Genomic DNA, 17,181 nt, shown 5'->3' on the forward strand with positions numbered 1-17,181 from the left:
AAATTCCTTCTTCATTTCTTGACAGGTCACGTCTAACTGTACGGAAGACATTCAGAAACATAAACAGCAAGGTCACCTCTAGCCATCCTACTTCGATTTAAATATTCCATCTTGTACCCAGAGAGATGGAATAGAGATTCATTTTTCGAATCAAGGAAAATCTCACAAAGACCAATAAAATCAGGGTGGCCACTCCGCGCTTTTTTTTCAACTCATCAAACGAAGAACAAAGGCCCTGTACATTTAGCTGAAGCACAGAGAAACTACCATCTCGTTTGGATACTCGATCTAAATTCGATACACACTTACTACTAACTAAAAAATGGGGAATTGATGGTGATTAGTCTGACCTACTGAATTATTAATCAAACTAAGAACATCTATTGGGTTATTTTCGAACTGAAGTAGTCGCTCACCGAAGGAGGAGATGTCACAAGAACTAGAGTCAGACAAATTCAAAATACTTACAAACTATGATCCATCACGCGCCACTCACCACCCAGCTTGGTATCTCCATAATAATGACATGTTGACAGCAACTAGGCAAACAGAACGATGAACTCATTTTCTGAAACAAATGAAACTGAAACACAAAAAAACAAAGGCCAAAAACAGAGAACTTGGATAAAACTTGTATACAAAATGAAAAACAAAGAAAACATAATTAAATCTCACAAGCCAGGAGAAAAATTTATATATCTTAACTCACGAAAAAAAACCACTAACAATATCAAACAAATAACTAAAGAATGAACGAATAACACCAATTACTTATCACCTCCAACTGACACAGCGGGGGAGGGAACCACAGAGGCTGTATAACTAGATACTTTAAGGGGATCGAAACACGAGTCCTCAATTCGCAACCAAGTCTTACTCTTAGAAGACTTTTTCGCTTCTATCCATACACTAATCCCTTTCGTTATCACTCGGGGCTCAGCACCTTTTGTAGAAGTATCAGATAACGTACGCAGATTGTAGCTGAAAGATAGCAGTTCTTTTCTACGGCATGCCAATTTACGCGGGAGATCAGAAGTGATGCTTTTTCCTGATCCTGATCTGGAGGCTTTTGCATCTTAGGGTGACTGCTAGCTTCCGGTAGCAGGAGGATCTCACTTTGTTGAACAACTTCCATTGGAATTCCCTAAATTCATAGCCATCATTGTAAACTTAAATCCACTACTCTTCGCCTCCTTTGGCATTTCCTTGAATTTTATAACTCCACCGCCTTCTTTCATCTCTCTTGGAATTTCTCTGAATTTCATAGCCATCTCTCCAAATTTAAGTTCACCACCTTCTTTCACCTCTCTCAGAATTTCTCCGAGCTTCATAACCACATCCCTAAACTTGAATCCACCACCTTCCAGATTCAAAACTACCAACTCCACCTTCATATCAATATCTGTCGTCTATTCACCATGAAATCCAATCTTGAGTACATGCTAAAAAGGATCGACCCCCCCCCATCATCACATTATCGTATATAGATTGTACTCCTCCTTAGTTTCTATTTGATCTTCATCCTTAACTGAAAAATTGATAAATACTAATTAAGTTATTAAGTTAATTCATAATAGATGATCAAGACGTTTTGGTACCAAAGACATGAAACTATATTTTTTTTCTGGACCCTTTAGGTCTATTTATACCGGAAAACTGAGATTTTCGAAGATTTTAATTTTGGTTGTTTCAAATTTTGAAGTTTTCACGGTAGTACTACTCTTTTGTCAGTGTTGTCACGCCGAACTTTAAAAATAAATAAGCAAAACTGAATTTGACAGGACTCTTCGTTCTCATGATTCAAATATTAACAATCTGTTTATTACCAACGACATTCACGCCTTCAAAGGAAAGCTACACTTTCTTAAGGTATTTTGGTTTAATGTGTTTGTTGCTTATCTTTGTCGATTAAAAAAAAATTTCTCTTTTTTTTGTATTTGGCCCACTAATTGGCCCGATATACTGCAAAAATATTTATGGATATCTCTTTTGTTAACAATAGGATCTTGATTTTACTAACTTTAATGCTTATATAAGTTTCCACTTAACCAGGCACAACAAGACTTAACCTTAACAATTAACTTAGACTAATTAACTAGACTTAGACTTAACCTTAACAATCACATTCTATTTAGGGTACGGCAAAAACTAAAAAATAAGTATGTGTCCAAAAAGAGAGTCATATTTACTCCCGCCATTTACCCGTGTGGGCAGCCATTTAAGCATTTGCCTCTCAATTGCTTGGACTATCTGTCTTGGCTTTTTCTTTCTACATTTAGCCATGCCTTGATGCCTACTACAAAATACTTGATTTTCAATGCCCCGTTTAAAGGCCCTTCAGCCAGGAAGTGCAATGGGGGGCTGGGAGCCAGCCATCCTGTGCTTTCGCACATACTTCCTGCTGACGCTCCCCAGATTTCTCTAGGTACCCATGTAGAGCTGGACCGACTTTGGCTGTAGCTTAGGCTACAGACTCACGCCACAGATTCCCGTCCCAAACCGAATAACCGCCCACTCCAGGAATCGAACCCCCGCCCTTCGGACAAAGGACTCTAAATTTAGCGTGCCAACCATTCGAATAGGACTCATCAAACCAAGGGAGAGAGGCTCATAGCCTGAGAGAAAAGGTAATGGGACTCATCCACGGTTTCTGAGTTATGTAAATTAATTGTCTTTGCATGATTTTGGTTTCAAATCGATGCAGATGTGGATACGAAATGGGAAGAATCATATTTAATCGCAAAAATTAGTAAATTCAGTAATTAATCATATCTAAGGGTAAAATTAAAGGATTCAATTTAATAGTTAGAATAATCTTGTCATAGGCAGCGCGATAGCGCTTCATTTTATTTTTTTTTTTTTTTCACCAAGGAACTTTGTACAGAAGGAGTTGTCGTAGAAACTTCAGAAGGAGTTCATTCGATCGGAAATTGAAAGTTCTACTGCCCTTTTAATGAGTGAATAGGGGTTGGAGGGAAAAGAGCCCCCCTTTCTTACCCATTAATTCCCCAAAGATGTCCAATAAAAATTTTGAGATAACCATTAGTATAGTTGAGCGGTCCAGTGGCTGTCTCTGGGGATGTTAAACCCCCAACGTACTCGGGTCAAGGTCTGTAGGTGTTGCAAAATTGTTAAGTTGTAAATTTCAGGGAATGATCAATTGACTAAAAACGCAGTATTTACACGCTACTACTACCACTACTACTAATGCTGTTGCTGCAATAACTACTGCTTCTATAGCAAGTAATACTTTAGTAGCAACTACCACTAAGGCTGGGGATATTAAGGCGAAAATTTGAGGAAATGTTCAGGGGAAAGTTTAACAGAATATAAACAAACTAAATCCATGCAGGTTGTCAAAAAGACGTATCAGCAATGTATCAGGGACAGCTTATCGTTTCAAGCTGAAACTTCTAGGGCATCTTGAGGGGGATGTTCAACTGAATAAAAGGTAGTATGTGCACGCCACTACTGTTACTGCTACTGCTAATAAAACACTACTACTATTGCTACTATTAATATAACACTACTAATGCTAAGGCTAAGGGTATAAGGATGAATATTTAAGATAACATTTAGGGAATGTTAAAAAAATATATTTTGGACAAATTCTGTTGCGTGTGTCGAGGAGAATGTTGAAAAAGAGGATGATATGTGCATACTGCTACTAATGCGACTACTACTACAACTGACCTGAGGGTATTAAGGTGAAGCTTTCAGAAATATTTAGAGGGATGTTGGACTAAAGAAAAACACACTATGAGCATGCAGATTGCCAGAAGGGTGTAACAGAGAAATCTCAAGAATGGCGTTTATTAAGTTAGAATTTTCAGGGAATGTTGAGGTAGATTTTGAACTAACCAAAATGCACTATGTGCATACTACTACTACTACTATGATTACTACAACTATTGAGGCTAGATGGTATTAAGTCCAAACTTTCAAGGAATGTTTTGGGGGTGTTTCAACTAAAGGAAAAAAACTGTATGCACGCAGGTTTTAAAAAAGGCATAGAAGCGATGTCTTAGGAACGGCTTCGAGTATTAAATTAAAACTTTCAGGACATGTTGACGGGGATGTTGAACTAACCTGAAGACAGTTTGTACATGTTATCACTATAGCTACTATTATGACTGCTACGACTACTACATCTACTGAGGCTAAAGGTATTAAGGTGAGACTTTCAGGGAATGTTTAGGGGGATGTTGAACGAAGTCAAAACAAACGCATTTCGGTTGCCAAAAGGATTTAACAAGAATTTCTCAGGAATAGCTTAGAGTACTAAGCTGTAACTTTCAGGGTGTGTTGAGAGGGATATTTAACAAACCAAAAGGTAAATTTTGTATACTGCTACTTCTGGTACTATTGCTACGACTACTATCACGACTGAGGCTATGGGGAAGAAGGTGGAATATTCAGGGAATGTTTAAGGGAATGTTGAGCTCAATCAAGACAAACCTGTACGTGTAGATTGCCAAAAGGACGTTTTAATATTATCCCATTGAATATATTAGGCTATTAAGTTGAAACTATCGGGGCATGTTAAGAGGGGTGTTGAACTATGCAAAATGTGCATACTACTATTACAACTACTACGACTTGTCCTACTACTACTGCTGCTACTACTTATGCTAGAACTTCTACTATTACTAATAGGACAGCAACTACTATGACCACTTCTATTAGTACTACTGAAGCTACGGGTATTACGGTGAAACTTTCAGGAACTGTTGAGCGAGATGTTGAACCTTCCAGGATTCCCAACTACTCGATTTTATTTGACTTCTTAATTTATTTTGATGTTGTTCTGCCTTTTTTTTTCTTACCTTGAATGGCCTTACCATCTCATAGCAACTGCAAAGTATCTAGAACATTATACTAATTTTTAATTTGTTCACGATCACGCTATTCTGCCATTCGTGCAATTATTTCATAAGCTCCTTTGTTTAATTATTAGTTATTAATTATTCGGTTGTTTTCTAGTGTATTAACATGGCAAAATTTGGATTGCACAAGACGAAACATAATTATAAATGGTTATTCAACTGGTGTATCTTTTTCCATAAAGTGCTTGATAATAAATCAAATCCAAGAATAATGTTGAAATATTTCTTCATTTTCAGGAAATGAGCAAAATAATTTATGCAGACACCATAGAGCAGGGGTTCTCAGTAATTTTTTGGGGTTACGGCATCCTAAAAGCATCATATTTTTTCCACGGTTCCCCTAATGCATCAGAATTTTTCAGATTTCTTTCCTGCTTCAGAAATTAAAAAAAGATTACCTGTTTAAAAGTGATTACACTTTTAACAGTGAAAAATCGAAAATGGATTGGCTACTTTTTTCCTTGGGATAATATAAAATATCGGTGTAAGCCTAGAAGTGGGGCTGCTGAGAGGGAAACATGTTAAGAAAACAATTTTTACTTCATATTATTCAGAGTAATTATAGTTAACATATTTTGGGTACTTCTCTGTTAAACAGAACATCCTCGAGAATTAAGTTACGTTAATCCTAATGAAATATACCAAAACATGGTGAATGTAATACTTTAGAAACAAAGTTATGGAAATTGTGACAAAGAACTATGGAAAGCAGGCCACGCAGAACGCATTATATTAAATACCCGAGCCAACCTAACCCCTAATCAACTCTAAATGTTAAATATTTAAATAAAATATACCTACATCATACTTTTTTCACTCAAAATAAGCAAACCATAACTGATTCAAACCGGCTTTGTCAGATCTTAGACCGCGTAATTTTTGAGGGTGTTCTGTTCAACAGATAAGTATCATATTTTCACTGCGAATTTGCTATACTTTACCCACCGACCCCCCTAATAAGCAAATATATAGCCCAAATATTATATTTCCCAGGCGTTTTGCCGTGCCTGGCCCTTGTTTTAACCCGTCTACCCGTAAATTAAATACACACTAACGAAATCAGGAAAAGAGAAACACATGGGAAATATAAAATTTAGGCTATATATTCGCACGTTAGCAGGGCTTGGGGTAAATTTTAGGGGAATCGCAGTGAAAATGTGTAAATTTCAATTGTTCTGCATATTATGAAGTAAAAATTGTTTTCTTAACATGTTACCCTCACAAAAGCCCAATTCTAGGCTTACACCATATCTAATTATATCTATTTTGGCAGTATCTAGACTGAACCTCGATGACCACCATGGTTTTGGTTGCAGCGACTGGTCGTGGTGTTAATGCTTGGTGAAGTGCACTTTAATGTGGTTTTGGTTAGTTTAAAAATGAACTAAAATCAAAGGTACTGTTTTAAAAAGCGGAAGTTTCGTTAACGCTAATTAAATAAAACAAAATAGGATAAAAACATAATAGTTCAGAAACAAATTTGGGCTATATATTTTCACATTAGGGGGGAGGGGTAAAGCATAGCATATATTAAATACGTAACCTAACCTAATCAACCCACCGTAGGTTCCTTTTAGCCCCCCTAAACCCCCAAAAAACTAAAGTTTAAATATAGTTCCCGGAGTGAGACACCCTTTGTAATGCCTATCTTTATACAGCGTCTCGTATAAGTATACTTTGAATCATTTGATTAGCTGTGATCTTCACAAAGAGATTTCGTATTACAAGATAAATAAACTTCGTCGGAGCCTACAAACTGGTGCAACTAGAGAAAACAATCACTGGAGCCATCTTCATTAACTTTAACTTTCCAGAGCTGTAATTTTTCTGAAAACTGGTATAAAAGAATTTGAAAAAAATTGAGAATTTGGAATTTCAATCAATTTGCCAAGTTGTTTAATTGAATAGTTCGTATCGTCCCTCTGTTGACACTGCACCCCCCCCCCCCATTGAGCCATGGCTCACAGTTTGATAAAGCGCTGCCACAGAGAAACAAAAAGACTAGTTGTAAAAAATCTTGAGACTCAAAAACTTGTCCTGCTTCTTACTGACTAAAATTTCACACGATAGTTTTAAAAATAAAATAAGTTTTAAAACGGAGGTTGTTTTGTAACTCGAGTCAAGGCCATATCTAGAGGAGGGGGTTATGGGATCTATCTCCCCCCCTCTCCGAAATGTTGATCGGACTCGTAAAAACGTAACTAATATGAATATAAATGAATTTTCGATATTTTTTTAGGTTTTTCTGTAAATGCCCCCCCCCAAAAAAAGTCATTTTGTACCACCACCACCACCACTACCTCCCGAAAAAAAAAATCCTGGATACGTCCCTGACTCGAGTAATAAAGAGAATGTATTAGCTTACGAAAATACATTATAGATATAAACTGGGGATATTAGTGCGCTTTGTTTACCAAGGAGCTATAGGAAAACAATCTCCCTGTTTCTCTTTGAAAGTTTCTTCATACAAAAAGGTGTTAACGAGATTTGATTAGAGTCGAAGAAAGACGTACTTTAGGCCAAGTCTTACTTCCAAGAGGTTGGATATGTTGTATTGATTGTTATCATTCAAATGGTCTTATACTCGTTTTTGATAACTGTCTTTTGCCTTCCAAGATTTTATCCTTCCTCCCTATATTTTGAATTTTTTCATATCTCCATTGAAAAAGGAACAATATTACCGTCCTTGATTTCGAAAAAGACCTCTTTCAATCTTCACTGAAAGAAATTGTAAAAAAAAATCCTTGCCCCTCCCTTTACGTTTTCGTGTTTTATTGAATCGGTACCCCTGGATTACAGTTGGTGAGAAAATGATTCCCTGGATGCTTAATAAATTAACTTGAAATTTTAGTCATAAGTAAAGGAACATGTTGCTTTGGGCAGTCAGACGGAATCAAATTCATTGGCTTGAAGTTACAGACACTTATCAATTGTATACATAGAAATACGAAATGAAGGCGAAGACAGAAGTCACGTTTCTCCGCAGTGCTTTAGGCCCAAGACTTTCAACTGCCAGACTGGATTGGATTGATCGTAATCATACAAAAAAGCTTTTCGTGATTTTACTCGTTTTTAAGAACCGCTAGATTTGACATCCCCCTCTTCAGCACCAAATTGAAAGTGTCCTTACCCTCTTTCCCCCTTTAAAAAAATGTCCTGAAAATTTCAACCCGATCCCACATCAGTAACACAAAACAGGATAGGCTTTTCGAAACAACGTATAACATTCTTCGCCATTATAAACCTATTGACTGTACGCACACTGAGAAATATACTTGGCTTCAGGTATCCTTTTTATAACGACACACAACTGTTTTCATAGTTCAAGATTAGTCATAGAAGGCCCCCTTGGTGTACATCTCAGAACTCAACTTGTGCTTCACAGCTTCACAGCTCCGCCACGATTGGCCCAGTTTCTACCATACTTGGCACGCGCCACCTGATGTACGTAATTTCTTGAAGTAGGCGCCCAATCGCTAAGAGGGCTATTAAATTTAAGTGATTGGTTTTGGTTATCCCTGTTGATGGTTCAGCGGGACAAAACTGACTGATGTGGTCCTACCGTAAAAACTGTACGATTTTGCAACAACTAAAAGAAAAATCTTAGAAAATTGTCGTTTTTAGGTATGAATAGACCCAGATGTGGCTCGGACCTATCTTGCACCCGGGGCAAAGTCTTGATTAGCGTCCCTCTTGTCTCATAAAATTTTGAGGCCATATTTTAACAAAATTTTCAGTTATTAACCAAATTTTCATCTATACCAAATTTATCATTTACTTGAATTTGACTTTTCTTAATCTATATGGCAAAAGATATGAGAAAAATGAAAATTTTGGATTCAATTTACAAAACTTTTACAAATGTTAGATTGACATTTTGCGCCCATAAAATTTCTGCGCCCGAGGCAAATGTCCCCTCCCTAAAACTGCCACTGAATAGACCTAAGAGATGCTTTCAAGGAGTGAAAATATTATTTTTTGGTAGCATAGGTACTTTAAAGATAGGACAAAGAGAGAGGGCGTGATTCATTTTTCTATATTTTGCCTGGCTTGTGATTTTTGGATTTTTAAGGCGGGGATTTTTTTTGAAGGTTTGAATTCTTTTTTTTTTAAAGTTTTCTCTCAATTCATTTTTCAGTTCTTTTATTTTTGTTTATCTCCTTTTTTCTGGCCATAGAACCATACGAAGTAGATTATGTCGAGACGTTCTTTTTGTTGTAAATTTGTTGAGAAATAAATAAATTCCGAACATTCCCATACTAAAAAAGATTTTTTTATTTTTGCATAGTCCTTATTATATATTTAATTATATATTTAGTTCTGGGGAGATAATACAGTTCTTGGAGAGGCAAGCTTTTTTTTCTGTTTTTAGAAATATCAAGCCAGTAAAAAGAACGAAACCCATTTCAATCGTGATAGTTGAATAAGCAGTGCCTAGAAATTCGAAATATGTAGGATCTAAGGGTGCCCAAACCTCCCCCCCCCCAAGTGTACGTGTCCGTTTCAATTATATAGTCAGTACAAACTACAATAATTTATCCCCGAGGCCCAGTTTGGCTCTTGGATATTCTTGATCTGCACCATGGGGTCTACAAAGGACCTCTTTGAGGTCCTTTGCATTTCAAATCGTATAACACGATCTCATACTCTCTTTAGGTTGGATTATGACTTTTGTTTTTCTCTGAAACGCTGTTTTGTAGCGCTTTTCAGCAAAAATGGGCGCTGTATAAGTTAATCCTTTGTCTTTTATGCAGTCATCCATAACGATATGGAAGTCCTTTCTGGACTTCCACGAAGAATAGTAATTAAAAAACAACAGTGGTTTTCAGTTCCAATGTTTTTATAATGGAAATAATGGAAATTTTGGGTCCGATAGAAGAAATTGTCTGATCCAATATCTGAGCAATAGAAATGATGAAAAGTTTGCTTCTGTAAAAAATTCTAAAAATATTTGAAATATTTGTTCTGTTTTTACCATGATGGAAACTGTGAACATTCCACATTTGATGGAAGTTCAGAAAATATAAGAATATTTCAGTTCTATTATTTCCATGATTTAGATGATAAAAATTTCGCCACTGGTTATTCAGAAAACGTTAAAAAAAACTTTCAAATTCAATTTTTGCGTGATGGCATTAATGGAAACTTCGTATCCATTGGAAATTCAATTGTTAGAAATTTCTGGCCGAATTTTCTTATTTAAAGTGTTGTTCTAAAAAAAGTTTTTTTTTTGCACACTGTCTGCAATTAAAAAAAAAATCACCCTATAAAATATTTTCACAGGAGTGCTCCCTTCCTTGCCCAGGGGAAACCTTTCATCAAACCTTTTTGGATGTAAAGAGGTTTGAACAGATTGGGATAGACGCATATAGCTGTTTTAACCTTAGGGTTTGGTGCTCCAGTGTATTGTTAGTAGTGGTAGTAGTAGTAGGAGTAACTTGGAATACATGGTCTATGTTTATACGAATGTTTCGCTTGACTCAGTCTATTACCATGGCTAAATCATTATATTCATTTGTCTTTGTCAGGCAAAGTTGGCCAAATAACGCCAGATCTGGCGACCAATTTAAATAAAAATGCACCTAGATAGGGTGGGGTTACAGGCAGTTTTGAGGGGAAGAGGGGGCAGTTGCCCCAGGCATAGAAACTCTAGGGGTGCAAAATTAAAAAAAAAACATTTTGCGGATAAAATCTTTTGTGAATTTTTGAAATTTATTTTTATTAAAATAAAGTAAAGGGGACAACTGGCAGTAATTTTAAGCAAATTCAATGCTAAATTTTCATTTTCCCCATATTTTCATCACCATTCCTTGAAAATAAAAGTACGTAGACTGAATTTAATTAATTTTAATGTTTTTTATGATACTCTGTATCCAAATTTTGTTAATAAATAAAAGTTTTTTCTACCAATGAAAGTTTTATTAAAATTTGGCCCGAAAATTTTTGGGAGGCGGGGGGGGGGCTTATTTATTATACGAAAAGCAATTGAGAATTTCTATCGCTAAGATCAGATAAACACTCGAGAATTTGGATCGCGAAGATCAGATTGGACACTAACCGATTAGTTTGCAATGGATAGTGAGATAGAATAGAGTGTTTCACCATGGATGTTCAAATTAGGATTTGGGATTTGCCAAGGGACGAAGAATAGGCAATTATATCTTTACAGGATAAGGGGCTGGTGCCAATGGACACGCCATGACTTTGTACTCTTAAGGCGGCAGTAAAGGCAGAAGGTAGAACTTTTTTCAACGCAATTCTTAAGGACATTTCTGCGTTTCTGGGCACATAATTCTAAGTTGTAGTTTTCACAATTTTACTAATAAAGTATCATATTTTCATCATATTTTGTTTTATTTCATTGGCATTAACCGAACTTCACTTATCGAGTGTTTCTCGTATAATACATAAGCACCGGGGGGGGGCTAATAAAGACTTTCTCACCGGCCTCACCGATGCCAGAACCGCTACTGGGTCATTTTCTTTTCTTTTTGTCGCTGGAGTGTTTGGGGTATGAGCCACCATGCCCATTTTGACGTTAAACTTATTTTCAAGTTTCCATGAAATTGTTTAAATCTCTTCGTTCTTACAGATGGCCCACTATTACAATTGCCTGTTCCTGTTCACTGTATTGCTTCCGTATACCTGTTCTCAAGACGCTGTACATGTAAAATCACCCTATGGTTTGGGACTGACATCCAGCACTCTTCGATGGACATCTGCGTTTATTGATACTGACAGGTAGGCAAATAACTCTCTTTGATTGCTTCATGCCTACTGCTCTTCTGACAGGTGATACAGCATTAATGACAGATACGACTTCTATATTTAAGAAACCTTTTTATGGGATCTGTTTGTAGTTACCCTATAAATGCCTTTGTCTATTGATTACTTATTTCTTTCCATGCAATGTGTCTCTCGTGTTTGTTCGGAATAGAATCGTGACAACCTAACATTTTAAAGAAAGGAGATTATGCGCTATTCAGAAATCTCTTAGCCAAAATAATAGATGGTTTAGCCACAAACGCAGGATTTTTCTTCGGCCAAATTATTGACTAATTCTGTGGAAGATTTTTGCACTAAAAGGAAATATCGTAAACAATATTAATGCAATTAGGGAAAAAGAGGCTTGATGGCAGGGGCGGAACCAGGGGGTTTGGGGGGCCCCCAAGATTTTTTCTGGTACCCCCATCCCGTTTTCGTTTTTTCCCTTTTTTTTAATAAACTTGTTAATTTGGTCAATTATTTTCACTCCTCTTGCATTCACCTCCCAAGATTTTGCTCTAGATCCGCCTTTGCCCAAAGGATCCCCCTGTGCATGCAATCTTAGTGATTTTATGTTCAAAATTCATAATAGGAACACGTACGTAGGCTGAATTTTTGGAACTTTTGTATAATAGCGACCACGCTCAACAAGTGAAGTTAGGTTAATCGTTAATAAAAGATACCAAAATATAATGAAAAATATAATACTTTAGAAACAAAATTATGGAAACTACAACAGAGAATTATGGAAAGTAGGCTGCCCAGAACGCATTATATTAAATACCTAACCAACTCTATATGTTAAATATTTTATTAAAATATACCTGCATAGCAGTTTATCTCACTCAGGCTAAGCTTATTATCTCTTAGTGCATACAGAGAAACCAGTTTTAAACAGATCAAGAACAACAGTATGGTCACTATAAAATAAAAGTGCCAATTTTTTTCTGGGGGATCAAATAATGACAAGGTAGGGGGGGGGATAATCAAAATAAAATAAATTCTACTTGATACTTTGAATAAGAATTATCCATAAATTCAAATAAATTTAGGATTTTCTAGGATATACAACCGCCTTCCCTCCGCTATTCACATTCCTGATTGGGAACGTCAGATATTTAAGGACTTTGTAAGGCAAAGTTGCCCCCCCCCCCAAAAAAAAGAAAAAAAACTACAAAGATTTACAGAGTCGTAATAATTAAATTATCGTTAGTTAAATAATAATATAATAAAATAATAATTATATTGCCTGATCAAGATATACATCTATAATCCTATAGAAATAAGGGCTAAACTTCACTGAGGGGTTTGCCACTTTCTGCACCTAGTATACAGCTTGAAGTAACACATGTGCCGCACAGTTCTACCTATATATAATATATATATATATATATATATATATATATATATATATATATATATATATATATATATATATATATATATATATATATATATATATATATATATATATATATATATATATATATATATATATATATATATATATATATATATATATATATATATATATATATATATATATATATATATATATATATATATATATATATATATATATATATATATATATATATATATATATTTATATATTTATATGTAAATATTCAGGATGAAATTCTGATTTAAAAGTATGTCTATTACTTAGCTATCTCGATATTCAGTGAATCCAATAATTGAATCATTAGGGGGGGGAGGGAATTGTCAGAAAAGCATCAATGAAAATTCAAATGAGGTTCTCTTGTTTTGAAGTTCTTACCGAGTTTTAAGCCTTCGGTGTACTTACTAGTGTTTTTTATAGCCATTTGCAAAAATTACTTTACAAGCGGGTGGTGGCTTCAATTTATGAAAATTAGGGAGGGGGCATATTTCTTAGAATCTAAGGGTGCAATTGTGTCAATTAATTCAGTGGAAATATCTAAAGAGGTATTTGGAAATTATGGGGCACAAACATTCTTGGAGCAAGTATCTCCTTGCCTCTTACATATTTACACCGGGACATGCCTTTATCGTATGTACCGGGACACTAATCGACCTAAAAAAATGATGGCATCATCCCATTATACTCCTTCGTATGTTCCTGTATTTATACCAGACACTTATAGTGGGACGTACCTACACCATTTACACCGGGACATCCCAACACCATTTTTATCAGGACAGTAATCGAAACCAGAAAAAAAAACAGCTTTATCCCATCACTAGTCACGACTCTTTCGTATATGCCTGTTTACACTGGACACGCCGGGACATAGTTGCACCGTTTACACCGGTACATACTAATCCAGGAAAAAATTAAACGTCAGATATTTTCTAGAATTACAGATGTCACATTATGGTTTTTAGTAACTATAATTTTTTTTTTTACGTTTTTTTTTACGATTTACTCCTCTACTAAGTTTTGATAACCCTTGTCATAGTTACAATTGGGATTTATTTTCACGAGACAATTTCTTTGAAAATACAATTTACGTTATGGTTAGTATGGGTCGGGGATCGTCCTTAAATTGGCTACAACTACTGCTCTAACCATGATGGGGAACTATAAACCTTTGGTTAAAGGTTTTTGACGATGCCAGTTTCAACACTGTACTTTTCAGTATTCCTATCCTTTTCTGCTCTGGAAATGGCATCTATTTCTTGACTTAATTGTTTGTATAAATTTAAAGTTTAAGAGAAAGACATTTTTTTTATCCCCGCTACCGCCTCTTTTGGTCTATTCACACATTTTTTTTTCTAATATTTCTCCTCAGATTGTTTTAGTACTATCGAATTACTAGGGCATTAGCACAATTTCGTCAGTGTCACTATCTTTACTTGTTAAAAACATTAAGCGGAACTAATTAGTTAAATTTGACAATGCTTTTCCTCCAATCAAATTTGAACTTTGACAATATGTTGATTCCCTGAGACAACTACATTTTTAAAGGAAAGATATACCTTCTTAAGCTATGTTTTTGTTCATCTTTGCTGATTTTTTCACATTTTTGCCCCCCCCCCTCCCTCTACATCTTAATGCCAAAAATTGAAAATCTGCATATAGAAACTCTGGCGTTAAAAATTCAATCCCAAAATTTTAGCTTTTATAAAAAACTTGTGTAAGCTTCCACATATTTAAAAATCAGATCCGTACTTCCGTATTATAAGGTACACACTCGAAAATTTGTTTCGCAAAGATCAGACAATAACCGGTTTTCACGGTCTTTATACCAGACAATTAGCTTCGGCTCGGTGGAAAACTACATTGTAGCTATATTTTAATTAATATTTAGTTGGTATTTTGGTCAGGTTAGGTTACGTATTTAATATAATGCGGTTTGGGCGGCCCCCCTCCATAATTCTTTTTTGCAGTTTCCTTAATTTTGTTACTAAACTATCATATTTTCCATCATATTTTGGTATATTTCATTATGATTAACCTAACTTCACTTCTCGAACGTGTACCATTTAATGCGGAAGTACCATCGGATTCATCATCGCTGTCTCTAATACTTATACTAATCAACTAAATGTTCTTCTTCGCTGTCGAGTTAGGATGATCGATTCTGAATTTTTATGATCTAGCTAACAACTGCAGATGAAGGTATTAAGAATTAAAATTAGCATAAAAAGTAATGAGACACAATAGGGCTAGAAGAAAAAGCAGGCCTCTATCAATTCTTTGTTTGTAAGCTACTCCTGTGTGGCTATGGAGGAGCGGAGGCAGATTCGGCCTCTTCTCCTAGAAGACCAAGATTGAGAAAAGGGTAAAATTAGTAACATTCAAAGACGGTTTGACATTTGTCAGTTCCATATTTAGCCCTTCAGTGGTGGATAGAGGGGAACTACCCCCTTCGGAGGTAGAGTAACTTATCTCCGCGCAATTTGGTGGCTGGCGTTTAACCCCCCCCCCCCGGAAAATACGCGGATAAAAACGGCCATTGTGTTTCAGGAGTCGTTTTTAAATAATTAGGACAAAAGTCAAAACTTTAGCGTTAAGAGCAAGGTGTTATGGAAGAGGCAACCCCTTTCATGTAGTAATAATTTTTCTTTGTTTTAAGCTTTAACGGTGCTCCTTACTTTCAGTTGAAAAAACTTGTTTTTTTTAAAATTTAATTTCTGATTGTTTTTTAAATAACACCGGGAAATCTGGCTCTCTCTCCATGAAAAATTCCAATACTTGTGTATTATACGCGACTCGCTCGAATTTACGATGTGTACCACTCAAGAACAAACCGGTTTCTTCATTAGTTTCTTCGTTACTTTAGAAAGACATTTTTTAGAAGCAAATATTTATACATTACGGGGGGGGGAGGATGAAGATAGTGGGTCTGCATGCAAAATGTGTTAGGTACAGCTGTTCTCCTTATTATTAAGTAAGAATTGTTTTCTGACTTCAAACTGTCCAAATACTTTACCCCTCCCCTTATGTGCAAATATACAGCCCAAATTATATATTTCCCATCGATTCTGTCACTTGACGTTGTCTTGTCTCGCGCTAAGCTGAAAGGAACTACTGGAGAAATGGGTTTGTTCTCGAGTTTTACACAGCATAAACTTGAGTGAGTGGCGTATAATATACAAGTACCAAAATTCCTTCTCCCTACGGAAAAAAACTCAAATAAAATAATCAAATTTGGAAAGTCTTATTTTCCGTGGGGGGGGGGATTTTCCACGGGAGGGGGATATTTTCTAGGGGGTATTTTACTCGAGGGGGTATTTTTCGTGGTGGGGAATTTTTTTTGGGGGGGGGGGGTAAACGTCTAGAACCGTGCAATTTACACTAACGTCCATACGAATCTTTCGAGCAAAAAAGAAAACTCATCTAAAACCTGACTTGCTTTTGGATTTTTACCCCTCATCTCCTCCTCTCCCCTCCAGTACTCCCCTCCTCTTGTTAATATTTCTCCAGATGTCCTTGAGGCTGCCCGTATTATTTAATTGATTTTTGGGTAATTCTTAAAAACTATTTTAAATTGATGGTCTGCTGTATGTCGATTCAGACTCCTTTCGTAGCTAATGTATTAATTTAGATCAAACTACGTTAATTAACTTATATAACACAAATTAAAAAAAAAAAAAAAATTCATAATTATGCTATTAATATCAATTCTTAACTAATTTAATTTTGTTTAAAATAATTTTTTAATTTTCAACTTTGTTTTACATTTTTTATTTAATTGAATTTTTCTTTACTTTTAAATTAAATCAAACAAAATTAATCTATGAAAAGTTAGTACACAATGTAATAATGAATAGAAGAAGTTAACAATAAGGGGGCTAAATTCATCCCCCCTCTCTACTACACAGGTGCCTAATTAAAAAAAAATCCTTGTTTCAGTTTGCCTTGAGTTGCTGCGTCATTTTTCTTTAAACTAAGATTTATTATTCTGATAAATGTGTTTTCACACTTACTAGTCTGGTACGCATAATTTGTACCATATGTGAATACAGCATTACTCTCATACATAATAAAACTATAAAATAGACAAAATAATGTAGCGTGAAATATTTAAATTGGTCTCGCATA

The 17,181-nt window shown here is 35.4% G+C and overlaps 1 protein-coding gene across 1 annotated transcript in view; it reads left to right on the top strand.

Annotated features, from left to right (window-relative positions):
• Positions 1-17,181, top strand: part of uzip (beta-pore-forming protein unzipped) — a 103,272-nt gene that overhangs the window by 38,686 nt on the left and 47,405 nt on the right. The window contains exon 2 of the mRNA XM_089104896.1: positions 11,479-11,627. Coding sequence (XP_088961022.1) covers positions 11,479-11,627 — 149 coding nt within the window. The remainder of the gene's footprint in view (positions 1-11,478; positions 11,628-17,181) is intronic.

Source organism: Artemia sp. Qi Xiang Cuo, chromosome 19, assembly GCF_049724085.1.
Source record: "Artemia sp. Qi Xiang Cuo chromosome 19, ASM4972408v1, whole genome shotgun sequence".
In the NCBI taxonomy this organism is placed as follows: domain Eukaryota; kingdom Metazoa; phylum Arthropoda; class Branchiopoda; order Anostraca; family Artemiidae; genus Artemia; species Artemia sp. Qi Xiang Cuo.